Source organism: Grampus griseus, assembly GCF_964374135.1.
Source record: "Grampus griseus genome assembly, chromosome: 7".
NCBI classification, from domain to species: Eukaryota; Metazoa; Chordata; class Mammalia; order Artiodactyla; family Delphinidae; genus Grampus; species Grampus griseus.
In genome coordinates, this window is record NC_139001.1 from 28,285,484 (window position 1) to 28,310,037 (window position 24,554).

Here is a 24,554-nt window from a genome sequence, read left to right on the forward strand (position 1 = left end):
CCTCTTAGAACTTCAGCTTTCTTCTCTCTGAAATGAGGGGGTTGATCAAGGTGTCCTCAGGTCACCATGGTGACATAAGTGAAATCAGGCTAAAATGCAGGCTTGCAGAAAGGCAGCAGGTAGCTGCTTACACTGGAAGGCGCCGTCTTGGCTATATTATTAAGCACTTACCAGGTGCCAGGAACTGTGTAAAGCCCCGTAACACCAGATGAGGCAGGCGCATGTTAATGGAAATCCAACTTAGCAGATAAGGAAATTGAAGCTCAGGGAGGTGAAGTAACTTGCTCAAGTAACTGTCATAGCTCAGGCTGTCATACAGAATACCACAGACTGGGTGGCTTAAACAACAGATATTTACTTCTCACAGTTCTGGAGGCTGGAAGTCACAGATCAAGGTTCAGCAGGGCTTGGTTTCCGGTGAGAGCTCTCTTCCTGGCTTGCACACGGCCACCTTCCTGCCTCGGTCCTTACACAGCCTTTCCTCTGAGTACACGCAGGGGAAGAGAAAGAGAGAGCTCTCTGTTGTCTCTTCTTGTAAGGACACAAATCCTATCAGATCAGGGCTCACCCTTATGGTTTCATTGAATCTAAATTACTTCCTGAGGACCCCATCTCCAAATACAGAGACACTGAAGGTTAGGGCTTCAACATAGGAATTTGGGGGGCACACAGTTCAGTCTATAGCAGTCGTACAGGCAGAAAGTGATTTGAAGGTGGGATTGATATCAGGCCATCTCACTCTGCCTGCTCTCCTAACCGCTATTATGCTATATTTGGCCCAGAGATCTGAGCTGGGGGTAGAGACTGCTGGGTGCAGTGAAGCTTCTGTCTTTTGATCTCTCAGCTGGTAGATACAGCCCCTCTCCCTCTAAGTCACTATCTTCTCTCCTGGATACAAGGGTGGATGGGAAGATCCTCCTTTGATCAAACTTTCTGAGTCCTGAGTGGTAAGTAAGTAGCAGGCCAGGGAATGGCGCCCCAAAGACCATCCTACACCCAGGCAAGAGGGATAAGGCTGAGCCCTGAGGACTGGTTCCTTCACAGCTATCTTTGAAACTGGTCCAGTGCTGGACCCTCCATCGGTATTGCTGGTTGAACAAAACATGCGGGCCCAATTCCCTGGGCTCCCGGGATGAGGTTGTAGTCAGTTGTCACTCATGTGTGGAAGGATGCAAACTTAATCCACACTGGCAAGCCACCCACTGGAGCAGCTATAGTTGTGCTTGTCAGTTACTCATTATTAAAGACTTTGCAGTAAAAACAGCCATTTAGACTCCTGTACAGGCTTCCACCGAGCCAAACAACAAACTAGTCATCCACCTGGAATGTCTCCTCTCTATAAATTACAATATCTGTGTGTTGTTTTTTTCTTAAAAAAAATTCTCTTCCCCACTCTCTCATGCTTTACTTGTGTTATGCGAGTAGATTTCTAAAGGTTGAGGGGCTTCCTAATTTTTAAAAAAAACTCAGAAGAGCAGCAAACCACAAGATATCGTTCAGAAAATGAAAATGTGTCATTTTACCTCTCCACGGTGTCAAAGGCAGGGAGTCACAGGGAACCACTTGGCTCTTGTTAGCGGAAGTGGAGAGTCACATTTTCACAGCTGTAACGCAGGGGCTGTCACCGGCGCTGGGCGTGTTTTCAGTTGGCAGGGTACTTCACTCACTTTCTGTCACTTCACCCTACAGTCACTACCCCCACTTCTTTCTCAGGGGAGCTAACACACGGAGCTTCTAGAGCTCAGTTCGTCATCACCATGGTCACAAAACTGCTAGCTGACTGCTGACTCCCCTCCACCCAGAAGCCAGAAGCCTCACCCATGCTAGTTCTAATCAGAAAAAAAAAAAAAAGGTACGTTTTTCCAGTGAAATTCAACCTTGAGCATTTTGGAAAAAGGAGGAGCCCATTTCCATGAGTCATGTCTCTTCCCAGGGGCAGGGCTAGCCGGAATAAAAGGTTGTGGCCCGAGCTGCACAGAGGCCACTGGACTTCCGGCATCCTGCCCATTTCAACCTTGCTCATCATCTCCGTGGTTGACTTTTGCAGGTGTGAAAGCTGTGGAGCCGTTTTCCACTCTGAATGCAAAGAAAAGTCTGTCCCCTGCCCAAGGTGTGTCCGTCGAGAGCTGCAGATGAAGCAGAAGTCTTTCTGGCGGAGGCTGAACATGGACGAGAGCCTGGAGGAGGCTTGCAACATGTTTGAGCTGTCCTACCAGAACACCTGACTCAGCGGGAGCCCAAGGCCGGGCAGTGACCTCTCAACCATCCATCAGTCCCAATGGCTTCCTAACTAGCCAGTTAGACCCCTCTGGAAGAAGAGTACATCTCACCCTCAGCTAGATGTAGATATATATTTATACATGTACACACACACATACCTATACGTCCTGTACGTATGTTCTGTATAAGTCGTTGTCCTAAAGGTCCATGGAGCTTTGTGGCTCAAAAAATTACCAATAGCTGAATTATACTTAGCCATGAATTTCAGCTGCTTGCTCCCAAGCAAAACGTGTTTTACACACAAGGCTTTATAGTTCAGACATTTTTTTTCGGCTCTCAAGGGCCATTTATTACACAGGACACAGGAGAAAGCATTTCCTGCAGAGCAACAGTGCTTCGAGTTATTTTTGTTTATTTATTTTTAGCCTTCACAAAGGATGAGGTAACTGAGGCAAGTACCCATCATCATATTTCATAAGAAAATCTTCAAAACACAGCAATGACTCCTGGATCCTTCCAGGACCCTGTGTCCTTCCAGGACCCCGTGTCCCTGGCTCTCAGCTCGGTATCTTCGCAGAGGCAGAGATCACCTCAGCTGAGCTGAATGGCTTGGAAATCAGGAGTGCGAGCTCCCTCTGACAGAAAGCATGTGTCCCTAATTTATTAGAGGAGCTGGTGCTGGTTCTGAAGTTAATCTCAGAAAGGGTTTTGCTTGAGAAAAGACCTCAGTAACCTACATGTTGTCGGTCTGTTTGCTGGTACGAATCCCGACGCCCGCCCAGTGATGTGACGCTCCACGGTATTTGCCAGGCTGGAAACATGGCTCTCTTAAGACCAGTCTTCCAGCAGTTTCATGAGTGACAGTTATGATTTTTTAATGGTGCTGGCCTGAGGAAATTGCCTAGGATTGTTGTTAAATACATCAGTTTATAGACCAGGAGGTCGGATGTAGAGTACGGACATTCCAAGAGATGGTCTGCAATTTCTGTTCACAGAATCCTGTGTAGGCGATTCCCACCTATTCATTATGAGTGCTTTATTTTTCATTGTTTTTCATTGCCCTCTCATTTTGACTTTTAATCTGTCAATGTAACTACTTCTGCTTTCATATTTTTTAATTGTCTTGAAAAATCAGAGTAACTTGGAACTTTAAAATATCAACTTTAGACTATTAGGAAAATACCAAACTTACAAATACACTTAATGAATTAAATCTGATATGATTTAAATAACTGTATATACACATATGCGATTGCCACCGTAAACTGAAATGAAAAGTACTAGGATAATATAGGAATTAGAATGAATCGCTTAGGCATTTGGCGGGGGATGTTCTCCCTCTGCAGTGCGCTTTTAAGAGCCAGCGTAGCAGTCACTGTGACCCAAATGGCAGGTAGGATGGCACTGGAAATCGTGGCTCCCATTCCTTCCACCTTAACTCTTTCCAGAACAGAAAAATAAGCTTGTATTGAAACAATTCTCAGTAGGCTGTATGAGAAGATCCTGTATATTCCCACTGAGCAGATGCCTTCAATGCCTTCATGGTTTAGTAGTTTCACTGCTAGTAGGATCTGGGGAATCAGTGGCTCACAAAGTCCACGGGACATTTAACCCCACTGCTCCTTTCCACCACACCCGGCTCCCTCCGGATCCCAACTCATGATGCTTCCATCCGTTTAGAGACGAGACATTTCAGACGCACTTTTGTGCAGACTGCTGGGTGTGAGCATTTCACCTCCCTACCCATGCCAGTTCCTTTGGCCTCAGGCCATACATTTCAATGTAATAGCTCAGCACCATGCATGCATTTATTTTCTGATTATACAGTAGCTAGATAGAACCAAGGCATGAAAACTTGTTAAACGGCCAGGGCGCTATTCATGAGACACCTTACGGTGAATTTTACTCTTAGAAAAACAAGTTGACTCCCCCCAGCGCCCACCCCACTCCACTTTATAGAGACTGTCGCACACAAAAGAAAAAGGGTGGAAAATCTCAAGCACTTGGCAAACAGGCAAACAAATTGGATCATCTCCCCTTTCCTCCTCCCTTTCGTGAAATACAGTATTTATATTTTCCAGCCTCAGTGAAGATAGCAGAACATGATCTTTCACAGGAGAATTATAGACCTGCTTATTATAAAACAGATGTGCTCTGATGGCACAGTGCCTTTTTCCCTCCCCCGCAGCTCCCTGTCACTCTAGCTGACTTCTGCCTTTGCCGTCATTTATGTATCTGTGATTCCAACTGTCAGCGAGGCCGTCCCCAGCACACTGCATTTGGGAGACCTGAAGCGCAAGGCCGTCTCCTCCCCTTCTAGCGTATTCACTGTATGTACAGAATTTCCTGTCCCATCTCACAGGCACCCAGGGCCAGACCCGCCGAAAGTCAGGGTGACACTCTGGATATCTGTTCTCAAGGCTTCTGCTTTCACCAGGCCCATTTAGAGGCGCTGCTGAATGTTTGCAGTCCCCGTGAACTCATAAGGAGAACTTTCCACCCACATCATTTTCTGCTTATTTTGAAAAGGTGGGGGGGGGGAAACAAATGTGCTATCATCATCAGCTACCCAGACCTGGAACCGTACCCCAGCTGCTTCTGTTTTCTCTCCTCTTCGTGGAGCCCTGACAGCCTGGCCGGTGCCGGCCGCAGGCCCACATGACACGCTCAGCCACCACCACCCAAATCTAATAGGACAGAGCAGAGCCGCCTTAGGAGTTGGGTCTGCCACGAAAATTCAAAATTGCTGTTTTCAGCCCAGAACGCCTTAGCGCACATGAACACCCTTACTGTTTTCAGCACTAACAAATTACTTGGGGCACTGTAGGCAATTGTTCCACTGCTTAGAAACTGTTGAAACAAAAGCAGATCTGTGGATTACCACCTCCTTGAGACCAGGCTAATACCTGCTTTCCCTCATGGTCCGTTTTTCATCTCATATTAAATATCTTGCCCATAAAGCACATGAGAAAATGGCCAATTAATCTCCTAGAGCTGGCAGCCGACTCAGGGCAACCTCTTTTCTCTTGAAAGGCCCATTCCCTGGTGTATCACTTGAGGAAATCCCTCCGCACGGTGCCAGGAACTCATGTGTGAGACAGTCCAACCCTGGTGAAATGTTGGCATCTCACCCTGCAGTAAAGAGGCCAGTTCCTAAAATAGACCTCAGTTTGCACCGCGGCAGGAAGGCCGCAAAGTACTTAAAAAGCAGTCAACTGGGATGGGAGTCATGTTCTCTCCAGGTCGGCTCTTCTCGAAGTTGAATGCTCTTTATATGAAAACCATGTAAACTCTCCTCTTCCCCCTTTGCTTCATTACCTTTTCAGGGGACTGATTTATAGTCATCTTCATGTTTGTTGTGCTAAAGGGTAGTCTTTTTAGGAGCTTAAATACTTGATTAGCTGAGAAGGCAATCGCTTTTGGATTCTTCTAGAATAGGCCTCTACTGAAAAGGGAATATCTCTAGGACTTGGGATTTGTGGTTTCCAACCAACCCAGTGGTGTCCTTCAGACTCCCACTGAGGGACTGGGCCATGATTTCCTTCCGGCTGCGGTGAGAGCCAAGCTGTTCACACCGCTCTAGCTGCTGTAGGCAGCCTTTGCTAAGCTGGAGTGAGTGCCCCTGCATGGGGTCTGGCCTCTGTTTTTGTCTCTGCATCTGTACACACTGAACATTGACACTGGATAGTTTCTTCCCATACCTTCCTGAAAGGCTTGGCTTCCAAACCGGTGGCTTTCTTCTCTACCCATTAGCCAGAAAAGGCCATACGTAAATTACTCTATCAGGGTAAGACTTGCAAGAGGCCGCAAATGTTTAGTAACGTTTTCTGCAGAGAGGCATTATCTGAGGAAGCCGAGGTACACTCTGCTCCTAATTTAGGGTTAAGCCAATGCTGCAGTTCTTGTGTTTGGGCAGACTTCCTTACCTTCACTGATCTGTGTTGAAATAACTGGATTGTGAAGTAAACTTTCAACTCCTGATTCTAATACCGCCTGGAGTCAACACAAAGGTGATTTTTTTTTTTTTTTTTTTTTACTTCTCCCAGTAAAGAGAGATGCGTGTGGTTTCCCCTCTTATTTCTTAAGTTTTCTGCCTCACTACTATCCTTCCTCTAAGATAATGTGAAAAAGCAGAGAATTGGGGGCAAAACTGAAAGAAGTGAACATGCCCTCGCTGGCCTGAATTGAGTCATTGGAAACACTCTCCATTTTCCTTTCCCTGGTTCTTGTTGCCAACTGGGCATTAACAACACAGCTCCGAGTGCTGTGTACCCTGCACCATTCTTCTAACCCTCAGCTCTGCCCTAGCAGAACTAACTGCCTGACTCGACTACTTGAACCCAGTGATGGGCGAACAAGCCCTGCTCAGTTCATCTGAGCAGACAAATGTGATTTCTATCATGTGGGACGGTGTCTCGACAGTTAAGTCCCAGCACCCCAAGTCATTGTCAAACTCCAGATTAAAGTCAAAAGAAAAGTGTGGAACACCCTCCCAAGCACACCCACAGTTGTCAGGGCTTTTATTTTAAATGAGCTCCAAGCGATCACGCGATAGGGCTCTCTCCCCCCTACAGTGGCCTCCAATGTGATGGAAGGCTCTGTTAACCTCAAGTGAAAAAAGAGCTGCTGTTTCGCTTTGGTTCCTCCCAGTGGAAAGAGACACCATCTTGTTAGAAAGGTCTGGAGTGAAGCCAGTTGTTACCCAGGTAGAAGATTCAGGCGCTTGCAGCAACTCTTAGCACAGCAAGATTCCCGCCTAGGCCATTGAGCTGCAGCCCAGCCTCTCTCCCCTTCCCTTGATCTTCCTTGCCCCAGTCATGAGCCCAGATTCAGGCCTCTTGGCTGGTAAACTGGCTGGTGGACCACTGGGTCCTGTGGCTCCTTCTCATGTTGGCCGTTGCGTTTGATTCTTTTCCCCGTAGGAGTGCCTTACAGTACTGCCTAGTGTTTCTAGTCTAGACTATCTGACCCATTTGAGGCCTGCAGGACCCTTTGCCTCAATACGGATCACTTTGCTTCTTCCCTGCTGGCTGCTCTGTATACAGGCAAGCTCGGAGCCTGCATGTTCCTTAAGCATGTCAGACCTTTCACCTTCATTTAACCTGGTGCCTTATCCTCACGAGTACAAGGATTCCTGTCGGAAACACATTGTCAAATCAGACTGGTGGAAATGCTACTTGGAGCCGTTGACACTTACCAGGAAATACAAAAGGTACAACCACATAATGTTTTACGCTGTTTTTCGAATCACTCTTTTTGTTTGCTTTTGCTTTTCATTAACCAAACTCAGGGGAATGTCACAACGTTACCAAGGCCAATGGGTAGAGAAATTAAACCAGTTATTCAGATTCAAATCTGTAAAGTCAGTGAACTTAGCCTTTTTCAGATGAAAAAATTACACAAACACAAGGATTTTCTTTTCCTTTACTGTATGTTTTTTTTCAATTTTGCCACCTGTTTTCCACGTGGAGAGTGAGAAGCCTCTTGGAAGAATTGTGGTGAAAGCATTTCTGTGTGGCATGGGCAGTCCACCAAGCTGTTAAATTAGGCTTTCGCCACCGGAGGCTGACGTTCTAATTTTGGACACCTATCAGGATCTTATTGTGAAGAACCTACCTTAGAACATTTAAGGGAAAAAAACCTGTCTTTAGGGAACAGTAAAAGGAGGGAAAATGTGTAGGTTGCAAATGACAAGTATTGAACGTGGGGTGCAGAAGACTTCTGCACAACTTGTTCTTAACGCTCCTGGGTCAGATCGGTGTCATTTTCCCTTATTTCTGTTCATGCCGTACAGAACTGTCTAAAATTGGAGGTTTGGGCTATTACTATGTCACTCTGTGTTGAGCTATTTGTGATATCTAATGTGGTAACTTATATATGTGTTGTTTCTGTTTTCTGGATTTTATTGCCTTTTGTTTTGGCATAACTTATCCGTATTTTGTTTACATCATTTTTTAAATATCAGTAACTGTAATAATATAAAATGAAGCTGTGTTGTGGACAAGACCCCTAGTTTTTATGGTCATCTGTCATACAATTTAAGTGCACCAGTTCCTAATGTATAAAGTTCTCCCTCTCTCAATAAACAATGCAGAAAGTGCTTTCTCTTCTCATAACAACTTATTAAAATGCTGTTTTTTGCGGGGATGGTGAAAGCCCAAGATGAGCCCTGGATGTTAATTCAAAGTCAAGATTTGAGCTTTATTGAAAGTGAGCTACCGGGGACTTTAAAATAGCTCTTAATTTTTTTTTTCTTTTTTTAAATTGAAGTATAGTTGGTTTGCAATGTTGTATCAGTTTCAAGTGTACAGCAAAGTGATTCAGCTCAGTGATTAAGAGCTATAATATATATATATATATTATATTATATATTAGTTATATAATATATAAAATTAGGTATATTATAGCTCTTAATATTAATCTTGCAGATAGACTTTGGTTTTTTTCTGAATTCTTCAACCTCAATATTCTCATCAGCCCTTCCTATGCTCATGAAAAATATAGTATAACTTTTAAAAAGTTGCAGATGTAGTGTTACAGGCCTCATTTGCCGAATCAGGCCATGATTTCTTTCAGGTCTGAGACAAAGCCGCCCAAGATCCCACATGGAGTGTCTGCCACAGCTCTTCCCCAGGCCTTCTTGCCCGGGTTTCCTCTCGCCACTGTGCTCTCCAAATCAGGAGGGACAAATGCGAGGCAGTAGGCCATTAGGCAAGGCCACTGTTCATTCCTGAAGACCATACTTTGAAAGCAAAGAGTGAAAGTAGAGAGAAGTTGTCTATGTGAGGACAGCAGCCCTCTGGGAACTAACAGGTGACTGGAAATATCTGCACTACCTTCCCGGGGCTGGCCTCACCCTGCCACCAAAAGGCTGCGGGCACAACCGTCCACCTGGAACCTTTCAAAAGCACCATTTAAACTCACTTGTTCAAAGAAAGACATTGAAGAGAGCAGAAAAGGTGCTTCTGGTTAAACATTTACCACAGGTGGACTCTGAGCCTCAGTCTCTAAGACACACCTAGACAAGTTCATGCCCAGCTGCCCCTCCTCCACCCTCAGGAAACCAAGTGGGGCTCACGCGCATTCTGTCCAAGGAACAACTGGACCTCATCTTCACAAGAAACCTGCCACAATCCACAATAAAAAGGAAAGAGTTAATGTTTCACTGAACCAAACTAGACACGATGTAGCCAGAGCCCCTATTCATCTGATTCACGGGACGGGTTAGCTTCCCCCCAGTGGCGGTAAACCTGAGTGGCTGGATGACTGCAGGAAGCTTTCACATTATCAAAAGGAGACATTTCCAGAGGGTGGAAAGAGACACCATTTTGTTCCTCTCTCTCCCCCGCTCAGGAGATGGTGATTTGAATCTCCCTTAATTGTTTCCCCCGTCCTGTCCTTTGATGATGGCTTTAATCAGTGGTTCCCACAACAGAAGCACAAAAACACAAGCAAAACGTCAGGACCCCATCACAGACAATTGACTCAGAATCTCTCTGGATGGGCCTGAGTATTTCTATTTTTAAAAGCTCCCTGGGTGAGTCCCATGCATTCTGAAAGTTAAAAACCACTAGACTGAATGAAGCAAGTTGCTTCATTGAATGAAATATACATTTGCTTAGCATACAGGTGGTCCACTGCGGGAAGGATGTCAGAGGGATGTAGAGGGACTGATCAGTCTTAGCTGCCCTCCGGCCCTCCTGGCAGACAGAGAACAGTACTTTGGAAGCTGCTGCTCATGGATTGCCATTGTTTTCATAAAACTTTAACTTTATACCCCCTTCATTTTCTTCCGGGGTGTGGTTAGTGTCTATTTATCCAGTATATACCATTGCCAGACAGCCGGGTGAACAGAAGTGACCAAGTCATGGCCACAGGTGACTAAGCTAGACTACAAAGAGAGTCTTGTACCCTCCCTTTCATTTGTTCATTCCTCCTGGTTATGCTGCAATTGTCCTCAGATGTATGCATGTGACAGTCTGCTCCCAGGTCAGGCCCATCCAACTAACATGAACCTCATCCCTCTGGATAGTGGTGTTTAAAATGGAAAATCACTAGGTGCTTCTTGCCCAGAAAGGCCTGGGAAATTCAGGAACTCTTGAGCTGTGTTCATATTTGCCTTGGTTCCGTGGAAGAACTAGACTTTAAAATGAACCAGAATCATTCTGAATCAAGGCATCTATTGAACTAATGACCTTCAACCTCACCTGCCAGTTACAGGTGAATGGAAACTTAGTTCTCACCCTCTCCTCCTTTTATGAAATCAATAACTTTGATGATAACAAGTATTCCTCACTGATGGAACACTTGTACAAATGGTTCAGTCTTATAAAAGACGTGATCTTCTCCATTCCCACAATGCTTACCACAGGGGAACACCCACAGCAAAGACTTTATTGAGAATCATTGTAGGAACGTAGTGTTGCCAAGGGGCAGGAAGGCAACTGGAAATGAACCAGGGACTTTTTCTAAAGCTGCAACATTAAAAACTACATTCCTGGGCTTCCCTGGTGGCTCAGTGGTTGAGAGTCCGCCTGCCGATGCAGGGGACGCGGATTCGTGCCCCGGTCCGGGAGGATCCCACATGCCGCGGAGCGGCTGGGCCCGTGAGCCATGGCTGCTGAGCCTGCGCGTCCGGAGCCCGTGCTCCGCAGCGGGAGAGGCCGCAACAGTGAGAGGCCCGCGTACCGCAAAAAAAAAAAAAAAAAAAACTACATTCCTGACTTGACGGGGGTAGGTGTTTAAAGTGTATTTTTATTATTGTATTGGATTCTGATTGGGGTAGAGGATTCCTTCCCCAGGAGAACAATGGCCCCTGGTACATAGTACTCAGGAAGATCAAGGCAAAGCACCTGCAACAGATTCATGTATTCTCCCCTGTTTGCATCTATTCCTTCATAGCTTGGACAGAAATGTCTAGCAGGAAGAAAAAATTGTTCTCATAGCTGATCATACAGAAATTCTGATTTATGTGCAATGACTTACAATTTACCTGGACGATCGGGAAATTCATAATTCTCCCACCTCTATTTCAGATTCCTCCATTAAGAGCTATTGGTTTTAAGCCAATCAGCTAGAGTTCATGGGTTCATACAATATTTCAGATCCTGCCATACAATCTCAGGCAGCTGTTGGTCTGGGAGAAATTCCTCCAGCTTTTATCCAGTCCCTCCCAGACAGCCTGATATGAGAATCACTTTCAGTGGCTTCTCCCACTGCTCTCCCAGGATGGTCTGTTGTTCGGAAGCTGAAGAGCTGCTATTAGCACCGTCATTTTTTCAAATGAACATTGAGCTAAATTATCTCAAATGTATAAAGGAACATCTCTCACTGTGTTATGGAAAATTGCCTTCCAAATTACAAGACTATACAAAGTACATATTAATTTTGGGCCCAAGGACATCCAAATTGCCTTAGCTCCCGCGCTATATTGTGATGACACACTCTTAATAATGTCAGGTTCCAAGGATACAGCAAGGTGCACGCTGTTATGAAAATAAACCAGAATCTTTCTCCATTAGGATCACTGCACGCATACTCAAGCCCAGCTGGAGGTATTTTGCTCTGAGATTCAAGCCTTTTGCAGAGGAAATAAATTCCAATTGCATAGGCAGGGAAGTGAATGTGAATTCTAAACTGGGTCAAGCTCCCCAGATGGCTTTCTCACTGCTCCCAGGAGTGAGGCAACTGAGGAAACAGCCACCAGCAGCCCCAGTGCCCAGAAGAGACGCCTGATGACAGACGTCTCAGGAAGTACCTCCAGCTCATGCAAGTTCAATTCCACACCAAGGGGAAGGAGGAAAGCAGAAGTCAGGCACCAGCTGATAGACTTTGCCAAGTGCCAATGCTTATAGCGAATGTGTGTCAACATGTGGTCTGACAGCCACAAAGCCCTGGAAACTAGCCCTGCCCAAATTGCTCCCAAACCTGTAGCCCTGGCACAATAGTCAGCTCACGAGCAGCCCACCACGGGGCGTTTCTAAATGAGGATTTTCGAAGACAAAAATAAACATTTTCAAAAATAAAAAAGTATTAGATTTTGCCTTGTTTGTTCCACCTACTCTTGTTTCTCTTTTACATTTTTTTTTTTTTTTTTTGGTTGCTTGTTGCTGCGCACGGACTTTCTCTAGTTGCGGTGAGCGGGGGCTACTCTTCATTGCGGTGCGTGGGTTTCTCACTGCAGTGGCTTCTCTTGTTGCGGAGCACGGGCTCTAGGCGCGCAGGCTTCAGTAGCTGTGGCACATGGGCTCAGTAGTTGTGGTGCACGGGCTTAGTTGCTCCACAGCATGTGGGATCTTCCCAGACCAGGGCTCTAACCTGTGTGCCCTGCATTGGCAGGCAGATTCTTAACCACTGCACCACCAGGGAAGTTAGCAGTGGCTTCTCTTAATGTGGAGCACCAGATCTAGGCCCACAGGCTTCAGTAGTTGCAGCATGCAGGCTCAGTAGTTGTGGCACCTGGGCCCTAGAGCACGTGGGCTTCAGTAGTTGTGGCGCATGGGCTTAACTGCTCTGCGGTATGTGGGATCTTCTCCGACCAGGGATCAGACCCGCGTCCCCTGCATTGGCAGGCGGATTCTTAACCACTGCACCACCAGGGAAGTCCCTCATTTACTTTTTCTGAGAAAATATCACAGAGCAAATCACAGACATAATGACACGTTATGCTGATGTGCTTTAGCATGCATCTAAAAAAGAGGCTTATTTTTTTCTCCATAGTCACAACGTCATTACACACTGAACAAAAGTAACAATAATTTCTTGTTATCATCTGATGCTCAGCTCCATATCAAATTTATCTCATTGTCCCCTAAATATCTTTTTTTGTTTTGTTTGTTCTGACAGTAAAGATTTTATAAAATAAGAATACGAGGTACCCCTCCTGAAGGTTTGATACACTGTAAAGCGCTGTGGTTGCCTCCCCACCTTCCCTTTCTCCTTCCCAGTCCCCTTGAGAGGACAGTACCCCCTGCGCCATTCATGCTGGCCCAATGCAGCCAACAGAAGCTGCAGCGGGAACACACAAGAGTGAGTCCTTCCAGGTGCATCATCCCCGGCCTCTGTATTCAGAAAGCTGTACCAAGGCTGGGAGAAAAGTTTTCTTTAATTGAGGAGAGGGGCTACTTCAGGAGTGTGCTGCGCCCCCAACGTGACGATAGTGACTTGTCAATGGTTGCTGAACACCTGACTAATTGAAAGGACCGGCTCAAGAAACAGGGTTGGTCTCTACAGAACTGAGTAAAGACAGAACCCTTTATGTGCAAGGATGGCAGGTGCCCCCCATGCAGAGGGTCCCGTCTGTTCCCTGGCACCACGTTGGAGCCAAAGGCAGTAGCTCCTGAGCCAACAGCCTGGTCCTCAGGGGCGGGTTCCTCAATTTCTCTCCCATCCCACGAGATGCCCTCACCAAAAAGACTTTAGAATTAAAATGTTCTTTATTCAGTTCTTCCATTGGATGAGTATTTCACTTTAAAGCATGTGATATTCATGACATAAAATTAAGAGGCACCAAAACGTATGAGAGAAAAGGCTCTCCAAGAGAGTCTTCCCAAATAAAAGACTCTGCCCAGATATTTTCTAAAACATGTCATTGTTTGCAGAGGTGCTAGTTGGGCACATCACTGAGCATCTTTTTTCCATCAGCTATAAATGGCTGTTTGATTAAGATTATTATTTAAAGCAGGAAGGAACCTAAGATTCTCTATCATTATGGTCAAAACTTTTCAACTTTAATTTCTCCTTAATAAAATGTCTGATCTCAGACCACAAAAACAAACAAACAACAACAACAAAAATCCCAGAGATAATGGCAGGAATGGAATCCCCGGTGCAGTGTGCACATTATGCTAGAACTGGAGCAGCCCCTCTCAAACTGTGGTCCCCAGACCAGCATCAGCAGGGAATGTGTTACAAGTGCACATTCTCAGTTCATTCACGACCGGGGGATGGGGGGGAGAGAGGGAGACCTATATTTTAACTATGGGGGCGTGGGATTCTAATGCAGGCCGAAGTCTGAGACCCAGGAGGACACAGAGGATGTCTGCTAATAATCCAGCACTCCCTGCCTCCCCCTTCAGTCAGCAGATCTTTGGGGAGGCCTCCCACAGGCCAAGTGCTCCGTTAGATGCTGGAGTTGCAGGGGCACAGCCTTCCCCCTCCCTCCAGCCCTGCCCCGAAACGCAGAGTGAACGGAGAGAGGTGAGCACAGAAGCCAAGAGGGCGACGTTAACAAGCTCTGTTGTGGCAACTGCTAGATTCCTGGCTCCTTGGCTTTGATGCTCGGTGACCTTGGGCACGTTGTTACCTCCTTCTCTCTGGGGATAATCATAGTCATCAGGTTATGTAGCTGTTGTGAGACTTCAGTGAATTAGTGCGGACAGGGCACTTAGCACCGGGCCTGGCACACAGGAAGAGTCTCATTCCTTTCAGGGTGCAGAGGGAGAGCACGGGCAGGATGTGGGCCAATCTCACCAGGCCAGGAAAAGCTTCTGGGGAGAGGGCCCCTTGGAGGTTGGTCTGGGAAGGGGAGTCATTCTGTGCAAAGCTGGGGTGCTGGCTGGCACCAGGTGGCCCTGAGGCTCCTGCTGGTTCCAGGTGACTAGGGTTCTGAGGGTTTGGGGGGCATCTCCAGCAGATGGAGCCTGGGGGCCCAGCAGCCCTATCTGGCTATCATTTTGTCCTTGTCTACCATCCTGCCCAGCTCCCCTTCTGGACAATTTTAAACATCAGAATCGCCTTCTGCAGCTCCTAGACTTTGTGACAGTCTAATCCACCAGCCAGCAAATGTAAGCCTTCTCCCCTTCTGGCTTCCCCTCCTTGAGAAATGTGGTCGAACAGAGGACTTCATCATGCACCAGCCTCAGCACCTGCCTCTCAGCCATCCTGTCTGGAGTTTCCCTCAGAGCCCTTTCTCACCAGCCTCTCCCACTTTTGCATCGATTTGCAGAAACACAGGAATGTTGGTTGTGCAAGTCGGCTGATTCAAGCTCCCCGCCCAGGACCCTGAAGTTGTCTGTGGCAAAGTCTATGTTTTTTTTCCAAAATAATTGTTTTCCACTTTGTTTTTATTATTAATTTAGAAAGCCCAGCACAAACCCCAGCACGGCGCCGCCTCTGTGGGTCTATCCCCCTCTCCATCGGGAACCTGGGCCTCCCGTCCCCCTCCTCTCCCTTTATTTCAGCGGCCCCCCTCTTCCTCCCCAGCTCCACAATTGTCACTACCAATTAGTGCATTGTTAGGACACACAATGGCGTTACTGTAGCCAGTGGAATGGGAGGCCTTTGTGCTTCTCCAGCCGGCCATGGGGGCAGTCAAGTTTCATTTAGAGACTTAAAACACAACACCAGAAGAAAAATGAAAAAACAGAGAAAGAAAAAAAGCAGAAAAAAATAAAAAGACGACAAGAAAGGAAAAAAAGAAGGTAAAGATGAGGATGAGGAAAAGGAGGCAGGCGGCAAAAGCAAAGGTTGAAAAGGAGAAGAAAAAAAAATCTGCCATTCAGGAGTTAGCCCGAACTCATGAAAAGACCCAAGTGGTCGCTACTCACTGAAGCCCCCCTCAGAACACAAAAAGGGGCTCCGGCTTAAGAGTAATTAGTGGTCTGACTGTGCTTGGAACACTGTGTGTCTTTAGAGGATTTTCCCAACTTTTCTTTTTTTTTTTTCCAGTCTTCACAAATCAAGAAAGTGGGAGGAGAAAGGTGCAGCCGTGGGGAGGGAAGGGGCCTGGAGCCACGCTGGCCCCCAGCAGTTCGGGCTGGGGGGGAATCGGCCTTTCTCTTTGACAGGTAAATTGGTTTTATTCTCTAAAGCTTGTAACTAATTACAGAGGGTATTTTTTCTGGAAGAACATGACATATGAGTGTGTTTTAGAGTCACTGTTTTATTTGTTTCAAGTACCCTTCGAGCAGCCTGGCCCTTTTTGCGGCCCGGAAGATGCCCCCAGAGGCCCAGCCCTTTCATCCAGAGCCTACGGGTTGTGGACTTTTTCTGTCAGCCACACTTTGGTGTCCAGGAGAGCTTTTTCCCGCTTGTAAAATTAATATCCCAGTTTAAACGTGGGACCAGCCTGGAAAAGCAGCTTTGGCTTCTGAGCTGGTCTTCATTTGGAGCATTCATCAGATAGCTCTCGGGCTGGAAACACAGCTCCCTGGGTTTTCACTCTTCTCCTCCACACTGATCCCCCCCAAATCGATGTGTTTCCGGCTTGTTAGAATTCCAGGTACAAGGGATGCTCTCTGAGCCCAGAAGCCACCCTGAAGTTAGGCTAGTCTCTCTCTCCTCCCCCCTGCCTCTCCACACCCTCCAATTTCTAGAAAGTGCCAAGACTCACCATGTCAGACTTGCCACCGAACAAGGATATTCCTGTGTTGTTGTTTCTAAAATTTTTCTTGGAAACACCCAGCCCAATGCAGCCAGTTCATAACTTGTGCCAACTTCATGCTGCTACTTGGGGTTTATATTTCCCTTCAAATGCATTAAATATGCCTCCCTCTTCCCTCTCTCTGAGTCAGACCAGACTCCCAGTTTTTGGTTGTTTGCTTTTTTACAAATAAGCTAATTAACGGAGACATCCATTCCATGCAAGGTTTACATAAAATCACCCTCACCTTAGAAACAATTTACCCAGGCTCTACCCAGGACCGGCTCAGTGTTGTGCCTCCTCTGTTTTGTTTTTCCACCCGTCAACTAGAAGCGAAGGAAACTGGGGGCTGTTCCCAGGTGTTCGCTGAGACGGGAGGGATGGGGGTGGGCATCCGGCAGTGTGAAGACCGCAGTTCTAATCCACATCCTGCCAATGACCGCGGGGTGTTCATGTGCAAAAGCGGGGCCCCTGTGCTCACCTTCAGGCATTGTCATGAGGATGAGAAGAGACAGTCTATGAAAAGGGAGGAGCCCTGGCACACACCGCCTGGCACTGAACACACACCGGCTTCCTTCCATGTTGCCTGCGGTCAGGAGGCCGCTGAAGGGGTTCATTTTTCATTCCCTCCGTGCTGTGCTGTGGGACTGTGCCCGCTCTTGGTGGATGCCTTGTTACACACTGGCTCTCTCCGCCCCACCTCCAACCCCCAAAAAAGAACGTGTCCTGATTCTATCAGGAAATAAAGAGTGAAACCCTCTGATAATGGCCCCTGGAATGTCACAAACACCCAAGTCAGGAAATGCAAATCCAAGGGAGGCGGTATTGAAACAGTGCTGATTGAGTTTCTGCTAAAGGCTGGGTCTCTGGGACTGGAGTAGAGAGGCAGGATGGATTTGGTTCTCCCCAGATTTGGCTTAAGGCAACGTCTGCCTCATGTGGCAAACAGGGAAGCGTCCTGAAAGCGTTCTTGGTGAGGGACTTGGGGGGCAACATTGGTACCTCCCACTCTCCTCCACCCTCAGTCTTTTGCTCTGGGAGGGGTCATGGGAACCCAAAGACTCCAGAACCTGCAAAGAAGGCGGCACCCGAGATCGTAGTGGAGGACAGCCCAGCCGTGGCCACAGCAAACGAGACTTCAAGCCTGACGTCCTGCCATCAAGTTCACCGCCCACACATCTTTCAGAGCCCTGTCTCCTCTCTGTCCCACTGTCGCTTCCTCTGTCCGCTGTCACTTCTCCCATCTCCTCCTCTCTCTCCAGGCCATTTCAATCGCTTCTTAACCAGCCTTCCCTCCAAGCCCTTCAGTGCTGCCCCCCACATGGTCTTTGTCAAATGCAAGCCTGATCTTGCCTCAGCCCCACTTAAAAATCTCCTAAGGCTCTCAGTTGCCTTCAGGACACAGTCCAAACACCAAACCGACCCAGAAGCCCTTGATGGTATGGTCCTGCCCTTCCCTTTAACCCCATCTCCTGCCATCAGATGGCCTTGTAGGCTCGTTAGCTGTGCTTTTGCATGGGCCTATTACGGATTTAATGCTCGGCTGTTGCTGTCTTGAAATTCTGAAGAATTTTTTAAGGAGGACCTCGCATTTTCATTTTGCAGCAGGCCCCAAAATTGTGGCAACTGGTCGTACTTCTCTCCTTCATCCCCCTTCACATTCCCCTGCCAGCAAACTTCTTACAGTTCTCCAGTTTTGTGCAGTTCCTTCTATTTGGAACGTTCTCCTTGTCTATTTGCCAAGCTTTTTGTCACCCATCAAACTGTGCTGCGTGTCCCCTTCTCTGAGAATTTTCCCGAATTCCGCTGTCCAAAGAAAATAATGCCTCTTTGCACTTGTCCACTTTTCAGTTTATCGCAGCTTATTCTTATTTATTTCCTGCTTCACCTTATAGGTTAGGAACACCAAGACGACAGAAATGGTGTCTTGCACAAGTACCAGGATTTCTAATGCTCCTTTGAGTGACATTGAATCAAGTGTTATATTTAAGAAATGTTTATTGAAAGAATCATTAAGCTTTCACTCCAATGACCATACCTGTGCTCTGCGTGCACATTTACTGCGACTCTATATCCTCACTTAGCCTCACTTGGGTCCCTCAGGGCCACAGTGCAGGTCACCACTGTCTGGGACCAGTAAAGTGGCCTCTGTTAAGTGGTGAGCCTTAGAGTGTTGCTGTCCAATAGAACTTTCTACAGTGATGGAAATGTCCAGTACAGAAGCCACTGAGCATGTGTAACCTCATAGCTAATGCAACTGACAGTCTGAATGTTGAATTTTATTTCCCTTTAACTCATTTAAATGTTCATAGCCACAATGAAGCTCCCACATTGGACAGCACAACCCTCCATGATGTTACTGGTCCTTGCCACAGACCAGGGAGCAAGTCTGCTCACAAACCTTGCTGCTTCAGAAACACATCTGTGCAAATCACAAGCCTTGGAGCACCTCCTGATGAGAAAGGTTTTCCATGACAGGGAAACCAGTCATTTCTGGCTTCCTTGATTGAAACCAGCAACCCCTGTCCACACACATTCTGCTGACGACCACAGTTTGGGGCTCCCTGGTGTAGACACACCTGGTTTTACCTGGGAAATGAGAACAAAGAGCCTTCCACACCTGGGAGGGAAGTACCTGTTGGAGTCAAGCGTTTCTACTTTGGATGCCAAGGGCAAGAAGACTAGTCTACATTCCTTTTCTCCGAAGCTGTCAAAGATTCCTATTCACACTAATTAATGCTCTTCACAGGGTCTTCAGGTTCTGGATGCTGGGTTGTAAAAGACTCTGAGTGAAGCAAAGAGAGAGGGAGAGGATTCCATTTTCAAGGTGCATTGCTTCTTTCAGCGAGAACTTCTGTAACCAATACAGGTAACCGTAGATCACCTGGGGCCAATTTCAAAGATGAGAGCAGCCGGGTGAGTAGTAGAACTCACAACAGATCTAGATGGCCGAGATTCAGGACGGCACAGGCAAGTCACAGAAGAGTGAGCCCCTTGGCTTCTTTGTATTTAAAAATGATCCATAGAGCTTCCCTGGTGGCGCAGTGGCTAAAAACCTGCCTGCTAGTGCAGGGGACACAGGTTCGAGCCCTGGTCCGGGAAGATCCCACAAGCCGCAGAGCAACAAAGTCTGTGCGCCACAACTACTGAGCCTGCACTCTAGAGCCCGTGCTCGGCAACAAGAAGCAACCGCAATGAGAAGCCCTTGCACAGCAACAAAGACCCAACACAGCCAAAAATAAATAAGTAAAAATTTATAAAAAAAAAAATTGATCCACAAACTTGCAGAAAAGAGGAAACCCCTATAGGATTTGGGTCATAATTTCAAACGTTATTTTAGATTATTATCATCAAGGGGGCCAGTGGGATGGGCAAAATAGGTGAAGGGGATTAAGAGGTACAAACTACTAGTTACAAAATAAATGTCACAGGAATATGATGTACAGCATAGGAAGTACACTCAATAATATTATAATAACTTTGTAATATATAAAGATATTGAATCACTATGTTGTATACCTGAAACGAATATAATACTATAAATCAACTATACTTCAATTAAAAAAAATATCATCAAAAGGACAGATTAACTTTCAGGCCCCCAAGTAAATATGGATCCTTCCCCTCAACTTTACTGCCACCACCTCCACCACCACGGCCTCTGGGTTCCCTAGGGGCACTCCCTATTTTCATAGGCCCTAGAATAGATGTTTCTAGAAAATTAGCTACACCTAAGAGTGGGAAGTTAGGATGAGAATGAGGAAAATGATAGCTGATACTGTGGGACCATTCCTCTTAAAGTTCTGCTGATTGCACTTAAAAACAGATATATCGTGTTCTTCCCAGAAATATAAAATTCAGTTTGAAGAGTTCGTCCACATCTTTCTTCTCCTGAGGACAGTTGTTCATACTAATTATTCTCAGCCGACTCTAAGGTTACAGAGGCTCTGAAATGATCCACTAAAAATATACTTAATCGTCCATATTTGGCTCTACAGCTCTATCTAAAGGGAGTTGTGTACAAAACAACGTAACCCAGGCCTCTGACCCCCACTATTTGTCTGGTATGACAAGGAACAAAGTTTAGAGAGCAATACAGGAATATAAGTCTGTATTAAGTTATGAGCTGCAAACTCCCAGTGTAGTCAGAAAAGGCAGAGATTTCTGTGGGCCACAGTCAAGAGGCAGCATCCCAGGAGGAGATAAGCAGAGTCATTCCCAAGAGATGACACATTAGAGCCATCACGCTGGCCTTAGGAACCTCCTCCAGCCCCAGGACCTGGCAGCACCTCAGGGAAGCAGTCCCAGGAGGAGGAGGGGCTCGACCAGTGAAGCTGTAAACATCTGAGGTTCAAGGACAATCAGTCAATCCAACCTGCCTCCCCACACCCTGGGACACAGCCCTGGGACTCCGAACAAATCCATGATTCCTTCCTGCTCCCCTTCTACACACATGCACAGGCAAAGCCACCCACTCCTGGCCACGGTTCCTGTTAGTAACCCTGATCCGGTGTTGGGGAACCATGAACACAGAGTAGGATAACAGTCAAAAAAGATTTCAGTGCCTGCCACAGAAGGGATAGGGATGAATTCCCAACTCTGCTCTTTACCATGAGCTGTGTGACCTCCAGCAAGTGACTTAGTCATCCTCAGCCCTCCCCATCTGTCAAATAGGATGATAAAGGTTCCCTTGCAGGATTATGATGAAGACTAAGTAAGATTAAATAACAGATATACAAATTATTGCATACACACTAAACCTATAATTACCAAAAAGAAAGAAAGAAAGGAAGAAGGAAAGAAAAAGAAAGAAAAAAGAAAGGAAGGAAGGAAGGGAGAGAGAGAGAGAGAAAGAAAGAAAGAAAGAGGAGGAAAGGAAGAAAGAAAAAAAAAGGAAGGAAGGAAGGAAGGAAGGAATAGAGAGAGAAAGAGAGAGAGAGAGAGAGAAAGAAAGAGAAAGAAAAAAGAAAGAAAGGAAGGAAGGAAGGGAGAGAGACAGAGAGAAAGAAAGAAAAAGAAAGGAAGGAAGGGAGAGAGACAAAGAAAGAAAGAGGAAGAAAGGAAGAAAGAAAAAGAAAGAAAAAAGAAAGAAAGAAAGAAAAAGGAAGAAAAAGAAAGGAAGGAAGCAAGGAAAGAAGGAAGGAAGGGAGAAAGAAAAAGAAAGGAAGGGAGGGGGAGAGAGAGAGGGGGGGGGAGAGAGAGAGAGAGAAAAAGAAAGAAAGAAAGAAAGAAAGAAAAGAAAGAAAGAAAGAAAGAAAGAAAGAAAGAAAGAAAGAAAGAAAGAAAGAAAGAAAGAAAGAAAGAAAGAAAAAGAAAGAAAGAAAGAAAGAAAGAAAGAAAGAAAGAAAGAAAGAAAGAAAGAAAGAAAGAAAGAAAGGAGAAGCCTATAATTACTATTGACATTATCTTTCCTGGAAAAGAGGTAGGAAGACTGAATTAAGAACCACTGTACCTTTTCTACTGTTTTTTCTAGTCTATGAGTTATTTGATCACTATTCTCATTTTGACAAAACCCGTTGCAGTACAGTTTCCCTGGAGTGCTATTCAAATAGCAGAAACTTGAATTATCTACTATTTTCAGAGCAATTTGGCTTAATTTTTTTTTTTTCTGAGACTGGTCAACCAGGTTAAACTTAGGGAAAACTGTGCTGTGAGGTATCAGGAAGAATTTAGTTCAGTTTCTGGACTTGCCTGATCATAGTCAGTTCTAAAAAAGAAACACTAATGAAACCAAGGGCCGTCAAAGGTAATTCAGTCATTCAGCAAATATTTATGGAGCACCTACTACGAGGCAGGCCCTGTGCTGCATACGGATGGCTGCCTGTCTGTGCGCTTTTATTTTTATAATAATAAAAACTCACCAATAACTGTTCCTTAAATAATCAAAGAGATAAGGACAAGGTCTTGGATCTGGAATGATGTAGAAACTTATTTTTCAATGTGTATGACTTGCCATATATACAACAGATAAAAGAAACATTATCCAGGTTATATAAGTATTGTCTAAAATCCCACTAAAATCATACCAGAGAATGGGCAATTTACAGAAAAGAGAACCTAAATTGCCGGTAAACACATGAAATATACAGTGGAAGATTATGTAGTATTTAAAACGAATGAGTTAACATAAAAATCATCATATGATCCAGCAATTCCACTTCCGGGTATTTACCCCAAAGAATTTAAAACACGGACTCAAACAAATCCGCACAGCCGTGTTCATGGCAGCATTGTTACCAACAGCCAAAAGGTACAAACACCCCAAGCGTCTATCAACAGATGAACAGGTAAACAAAATACACAAACATACAATGGGCTCTATATTCAGCCTTTAAAAAGAAGGAAATTCTATCACACGCTACAACTTGGATGAAGCTTGAAGACGCGATGCTAAGTGCAATAAGCCAGACACAAGAGGGCATCTATTGTATGATTCCACTTATATGAGGCACTAGAGTAGTCAGATTCATAGAGACAGTAAGTAGAATAGTGGTTGCCAGGGGCTGAAGAGGAAGGAATGGGGAGATGGTGTTTCCTGGGTGCAGAGTTCAGTGGAAAATGAAAAAGTTCTGGAGATGGATGGTGGTAATGATTGTGCAATGATTGTTCAGGACTTAATGTCACTGAACTGTACACCAAAAAATGGTTAAAATGGTCAGTTTTATGTTATAGATATTTAAACAGAGTTCTAAAAGCATTTCTAAACTTGGATTCCAAAATAACTATTTTTTTAAATTTTTAATTAGGCTTATAGGATATTCTTGCTTCCCCTCCCATCATTGAACTTCCTCAATGAGCCTTTACTATTAAAAATGCAAGAAGAAAAAAATGAACAAGGTCGACAAAGAAAGAGGTCTAAGATAAATCATTATGTGAAAAAGGATGATTGCAAGTTTGATATATACAATATTTTCCAGGTATACTAAGGAAAAGAAACACATCTTATGTGTAAAAGGATAGAGAAATGTCTCCAAGGAAATACCCCATACTGGTCACAAAAGTTACTTCTCAGGAAGAGAATGGGAGATAAATGAGAACTCCTGATTTATCTTTATTGTTGAATAATTTAAAATAGATCCATAATTTCCCAGTAATGGGGAGGAAGGCTGGGGTCTCCTGCCCAGTGGGCTTGGCAAGTGAGGCCTCGGACTGCCACATCTGACTTTGATAACATCCTACAAAGTGAAAAACAGGCTACTGCATGCCAGGGGTATAAGGAGACCATTCTGATTGCAAATATCATGAACCATTGTCTATAAATATAGAAGCATATCTGTGAAGTCCCCAGTTTCAGTTTTCAGTGTGGAAAATATTCTCACCACGGTTCTACTTGGGTGGTAACAGCTCAGCTTTGAGCCAGAAATATAGGAATCTAAATACACATTTTATTGGTGTGAAGTAGGCAAACTTAACCTCTCCAAGCATCGGTGTCCTCATCTGTAAAATGGGTATAACAAAAATACAGATTTGGGGAGGGGGTGAGGATTATAAAGCATCTAGCATACACCAAGCACCCAGTAAGTACAACTAATACAAAATAATGAAGTCTCATTTCTTTAAAACGGTACTTCAAGTTAAGGCCTCTCAAAAACCAAAGCCAAAGCTATTTCTCTCCCTTGCGCAGTAGCTGGCATTTAGAAGGCAATCAATAAATAGAACCCAGGGCCTTACCCACTGGATCCTTGGTTCTCAGACTTCAGTGGGCAAATGATCTGAGGAGCTGGTCAAAGATATAGATTCCCAGGGGAATTCCCTGGCGGTCTAGTGGTTAGGACTCCATGTTTTCACTGCCAAAGACATGAGTTCAATCCCTGGTTCGGGGAACTAAGATCCCACAAGCCGTGTGACCAAAATAAATACAGATTTCCAGAGTCCATACTCAGAAACTGTGATCCAGTTGGGTTGGAGCATGACCCCAGAATCTGCATTTTACCTTCGGTGATGTATAAAGCGAAGTTAAGAAACCCTGCTC

General features: G+C 45.4%; 1 protein-coding gene across 1 annotated transcript in view; it reads left to right on the forward strand.

The window, feature by feature from the left end:
* The window catches only part of PLEKHM3 (pleckstrin homology domain containing M3), a gene marked incomplete at its 3' end in the record, with an annotated part of 181,701 nt that extends 179,476 nt beyond the window's left edge, over window positions 1-2,225 (forward strand). The window contains exon 8 of the mRNA XM_082658307.1: window positions 2,048-2,225. Within this exon, the coding sequence (XP_082514433.1) occupies window positions 2,048-2,225 (178 nt within the window). The remainder of the gene's footprint in view (window positions 1-2,047) is intronic.
* Window positions 2,226-24,554: the final 22,329 nt, after the last annotated feature.